Source organism: Sinocyclocheilus grahami, unplaced genomic scaffold, assembly GCF_001515645.1.
Source record: "Sinocyclocheilus grahami isolate Dianchi unplaced genomic scaffold, SAMN03320097.WGS_v1.1 scaffold554.1, whole genome shotgun sequence".
Classification (NCBI taxonomy): domain Eukaryota; kingdom Metazoa; phylum Chordata; class Actinopteri; order Cypriniformes; family Cyprinidae; genus Sinocyclocheilus; species Sinocyclocheilus grahami.
This window is the reverse complement of record NW_015505733.1, coordinates 653,723-659,344: the sequence shown is the minus strand read 5'-3', so window position 1 is coordinate 659,344 and position 5,622 is coordinate 653,723. Positions and strand designations below refer to the sequence as shown.

General features: G+C 38.6%; 1 protein-coding gene across 5 annotated transcripts in view; it reads left to right on the top strand.

Annotated features, from left to right (window-relative positions):
• The window catches only part of LOC107556072 (VPS10 domain-containing receptor SorCS2-like), a 185,466-nt gene that overhangs the window by 157,213 nt on the left and 22,631 nt on the right, over positions 1-5,622 (top strand). For all 5 annotated transcript variants that reach the window (XM_016239069.1, XM_016239067.1, XM_016239068.1 and 2 more), the window contains exons 4-7: positions 218-382; positions 1,277-1,350; positions 3,562-3,626; positions 4,836-4,954. In XM_016239069.1, coding sequence (XP_016094555.1) covers positions 218-382; positions 1,277-1,350; positions 3,562-3,626; positions 4,836-4,954 — 423 coding nt within the window. The remainder of the gene's footprint in view (positions 1-217; positions 383-1,276; positions 1,351-3,561; positions 3,627-4,835; positions 4,955-5,622) is intronic.

The window sequence follows — 5,622 nt, the reverse complement described above, 5'->3', positions numbered from 1 at the left end:
TATATATATATACTATATATAAAAGAAATGCACCTTAGATATTGCAGAAAAATTATTTTATATTTCACATATAAAAAGTAAAATATTGCACATTCTTTAATAAAAGGTTTACTCAGACAAATCTATGTTCAGGAAGCCATGCTTTGCTGTCTAATATGTGTAAACTAAAGAACATACATCTTGACATGCAGTCACTGAAGACATTGTGTTTTTTTAGGTGATCTTGGTGAGCTCCAGCATCAATGAACGTGACCAGATGCTCTTCATCAGCACAGATGAGGGTTCATCCTTCCAACGGCAGCCTGTCTCCTTCACCGTGGATACACTCCTCTTCCATCCATCTGTGGAAGACAAACTTTTGGCTTACAGCAAGGAGGCGAAGGTCAGTGATGAAAGTGTTGGCCAACACAGATTATTGCAGTCGAGTAAATTACTATTAATGACACCAATTGAAGTCAGTGTTTTTTGGCAGCTTCAAACAAGTTGCTCACAAGACCATAATATGTCTTAATTCCAGCTGCATGTTTGTAGATTTTCTTGTCAGGCTTAACTGCCTGAATTAGTCTTTGTGGCTTTTTCAGTATTAATGATTTAGGTCTCGGCTGAATGCCTTGACCAACTGTTCTCAACACATTTCTCACCCAGCTTTGTTTATGGCTATGCTTTTTGCTTTCCAGCATATTGGCATCCTCATTATTAGAGTTATGAGCAGCACTGTTTGGCCTTCGGGCCATGGTTGTCTCTCGCTAAAGAGCATGTTTACATTGTTAACGGCTGGGTGAGCAACGAGGCAAGATCTGTGTGTGTGTGCATGAGTGTTTATGTGCAGTTGATGAATTGCTAAAACCCCTAGACACTGCTTGCAACACACTGCATTTATCATCTCTGAGATTAAATGGAAAAGACAATGAAAAGTGTGTATTTGTCTGTGTGTGCTGTTATGGTGCAGTTTGATGGGTATGTTCCATGCAAGTGGTGATCAATATATTCTCATTATAGGAATGATCAATTGCGGACAGATGCACACACGCACACATACAATCATACTTAACATATGTGATTTTAATTGGTATATATGGACAGTTTCCCACAACCTAATCGCTACAGTACACAATGAATACAGTATACAATGAATCGCTCATCAAATTCTCATGATCCTGAGAATTTGAAAAAATGTGTTTTACTCTAATTCAGTTTAAAAATCAATGTTAGGACCATTGCTTCAAGCATCCAGTGGCAGTAAATAGTGATTTATTTGTCTTTCTTTATTTTTCAGCTGTATATCTCCACCGATCTGGGTCACAAATGGACTCTGCTACAGGAGCGTGTTACTAAAGACAGAGTTTTCTGGTGATTTTTTAAAAGTCATTTTACACTACTTAAAGCAACCTTATGTTGTTTCAAACCTGTATGACTTTCTTCTGTGGAAAATCAAATCAGCTATGTCTGAGCTGCTGTCTTCCATACAGTGGGGATGAGGGGCTGTAAAGCTTCACAAAAAAACATTGTAAAGGTGGTGTGTAAGACTTCTGAAGACATATGATGGGAAACAGACTAAAATATGAGCTGTTATTCACTTAAAATGATGCTTGATGACTGTGGTCACCATTTACCTTCACTGGAAAACAGCAGCTTTGACATTCTGCTAAAAATAACTTCTTTTGTATTCCACAGATGAAAGCAAATCTTTCTGGGTGTCAGTGCTGGTTTGTTTTACTTTACATTTCCCTCTGAGACTTTCTTTTAAATCTTTTTTCCCTCTCCATTCCCTCTTTCTCTTCATCCACCTTCTTAGTGGAATTCAACCCCTTTTTTCGTTTTCCATTCCTCCACTCCCTGGTTATGGTTCACTGCTACCAGAGCTGGGATTGAAATCCTGTACAGAAGTGATTTATTTCTCCACCCCAACCAGTCATTCTGTCCGACCCTCTCTTTCTCTTTTTTTGATCTCTCTTTCCTGATCTTTCGCTCTCTTCTGCTTGCGTGCCATCCTCCCAGCACACTTTACCAGATTCACATACACACGATATATGATCCTGTATAGTTTGTCTGTGGTTGATAGTGATAAAAGATCCTTTTCAGCATCTGCCATAATAAACCCCATCCAGCACTTTTTATTTGGCTGGAGGTTTTACAATGACACTGTAAATTTGAAGCTGTTTTTACTCTATTCCTCAGCAGCAGGGGGTTTAATAAGGGTCGTACCCTTTCCCTCTCTACTGTCTCCAAACCTCTTTAAAACATCTCAGAGAATTGCCTCAGAAGTCACGACAGAAGCAGTTCATAGTGAGGGTTGCGTCTCTCTCGTCCTCCCCGTCTGCTGCCTCGCTCATAAAACAACAGAAGGGGAGGTCTGGAGAGGAAAGATCATAAATCAGTGTGGCTTTAATGGACAGGGATGCTGTCTGGGAGGGTGGTCCTTACCATGTGGTCAGGAGAGGAGTCTTGAGCTCATTGCAACTTATCATGTGATGTTGAGACATGACGGTCAAGTAATCTGCCAAATCAATGTGGAGCAAGAGTGTGTAGCCATTATGCTGCTGTGAATAATTTTTATGTAGTAAAGCATTGATTTAGAACCATTATTTTCCAGCTGAAAATTACACTGTCTGATATATACATTAACATTAATGTATTTTTTTTCCTAAGCCAATTAAGCGCAAACCCCAGCAGCCGATTTCATTGATCTTGTCAATCAAAGTCCTGATTGCCCACACAATGCTGAAACAAAGACTAACCCCTCACCCTAACCATTGGCAGGACATCCTGACAGATAGCATTATTGTTTTGTCATGATCAGATTCATCAGTGTAATTTCTGAACTCTGAATGGAATGCATGAAGTCTGAACTTTTCGTTACAGGTGACTGAGTGATTGAGTTGACCAATGAAATCTGCTGTGGGAGGAATTTGGACTTTAACTGTGGTTTTTTTTGGGGGGGGGTCATGCGAATCTGTTAAGGGTTCTGTTAATTTCCTGCTTGTTAAAATGCTTGTAAAATAATGTAGGTTTTGTGCACGTTTACTGAGTTAGAACTTCGCTGAGCAGCTTAGTAACCTCCAAACAATTGTCTTTAACACAACTAGACAAAAGACAGTGAGCTGTCTGCATTCCTTGAAACCAAGGACTGTGTATGTGTCTGTATGGTTGAGAAGGTTCTGCTAAGGGAATGTTTTAAAGGGATAGTTAAACCAAAAATTACATCCATTCTGTCGTCATTTACTCACTATTATTTCACTTTTTTCTTCTACAGAACACAAAAGGTCACTGGTCAATGTTTGTGTGTGATTGCAAGCATTCAAGCTTCAAAAGGGACACAAAAGCACAAAAAAAGATTCATAAAAATAGTTATGTACTATATTTGAGGTCTTTGTGTGAGAGGAAAGTCTTGAGAGTTTTCCCTTTTCTGTTAAATAAAGTAATCGGAACAACATGAAGGTGAGCAAATGATGACAGAATTGTAATTTTGGAGTGAACGATCCCTTTAAGATGTCCTTCTGTGTGTGAGTCAGTCTTGTTTGATCCTCTCTAACTACATACTAAGTGTATGCTTTGTTTAAGGGCCGTGACGGGGGTGGACGTGGATCCTGATTTGGTTCATATGGAGATTCAAGACATCGGTGGTGGTAAGGGAGCTCATGTGTTTATAGAACAGCGCATTTAAATTCCGTTTTACTTACCGTATCAAACCAGTGCGAACAAGGGCAGACGGGATGTTTAGGGCTTCAGTTTTGCTTCATTCAAACAAACCTCTTTCAGCGAAATTCCTCCTGGCTGAGCTGTTTTGTGAGGCTTGTGTGTTTGTGTGTGTTAAAGAGACCAGGAGTACAGATGCAAACTGTTGCACAGAGCTCCATCACACTCAAGCCAGTGAAGGTTAAACGCCGTCTGACAGTCACATTGCAACCTACAAACACATACACTCAACCCCTAAGGGAGGTGAAGAGTTGTGTCTAACCAGTATAAGAAAATCACACTGGACACATACATCAAGCCCTTCTTCTGATGAATGAACTTTCAGTTGTAGCTTTACTCTGTATCTGTTGGGTTTGTGTCACACTGACAGATCCAGACCTCAAGTGTTTTTTCTTCAGCTCAGTGGCTCCTTCAGCCTCTCATAGGATGTGCTGTGTGTGTGTGTGTGTGTGTGCACATCTGACCTTGTGTGACAGAAGACAGAAGCAAAGCGCTCAGCCATTCTAATTGCTTTTTAATGAATTTCTCTACTGTACTGCTTTGATTAACCATTCGTCCTCTTCAGTGAAGTAGTATGCCTGTTTGTTTGCCTAAAATTAATAACAAAAAATAAAACCACAGAGAATGAGAGGAAACAACATTATGAGAATAGCAATTAAGTTCCCCACTTTGATATGTAACCTTTGGCCATGATTTTTGGAGTATGCATTCTCCTCTAATATTTTCATAATTTTCCAATTGGTTGTCATTTTTATGCATGTGTGTATGTGTGTGTGTGTGTGTTTTGTTGAGGTTGCTGAGCCAGCTATTGTGTGAGATTCTAAACAGAAAGGCCACGTCAACAGGGCACCTCGACACTCTTTTCCAATAATTAATTTCCTGCCATTCTGGAGCAAAATAATGTGCCCAGCGAGGATCAGCTTCAGCTAATATTGTTCAGAGCTTCATGTTTTTTTTGTGTGTTTTTTTTGAAGATATTTATCACTCCAGTCACCTTTGGAATGGGTTCTAAACACTCACTTACAAAAGCTGCATGATCAGACATAGAAATGAAAGTCATTTTAAACTTTTGAAAGTCAAATTGTTACCTTCACTTTTCCTCTAACCCTTTTTATGTGTGTTTTTCTGTCTTTCACCAGGTTACCTTTATGTAACATGTCTCATACAAAATTGCTCTGATAAAATGGTGACAGCACAGTTCTTGGGAAAGATTGACCACAATTCCCTCTCAGTGCAAGATGAATACATATTTGTGAAGGTAAAATGATGTTACATATCTTTACATATGATGTATGTACACATTTATTCGGACAGATCCATTCACACATCAGAGAATACAGTAAATTATCCCCTTATATACAGTATTATAATATTATATATCATATACACACTACTATTTTTCAGGTTTCTTTGATTAATATTTTTGATGAAATTTCCAAGGAATAGCATTTATTTCATTCATATACAGTGGGGAAAAAAAGTATTTAGTCAGCCACCAATTGTGCAAGTTCTCCCACTTAAAAAGATGAGAGAGGCCTGTAATTTTCATCATAGGTATACCTCAACTATGAGAGACAAAATGAGAAAAAAAAATCCAGAAAATCACATTGTAGGATTTTTAAAGAATTTATTTGCAAATTAAGGTGGAAAAATGCAATGCTTTACTGGCGCTTTCAGCCAGGCAAAATAAACACTTGTATTACCTTAAAAGGGTTTATTTTGTGATAATGATCGTCTGAATGCACATAATGCCACTTATTACATGACTGCTTGCCAGATAAATAACGTTGAGTTTTATTAACTAGCACAGCTATGTAGGAAATCTGTTGCCAGGGACAACAGTCAATTACACAGTTTTCTGGTCGTTATTCAAAAATAACTGTATGTCACGATTGACCGATCAGAATCAAGTAATCAGTACAGCCA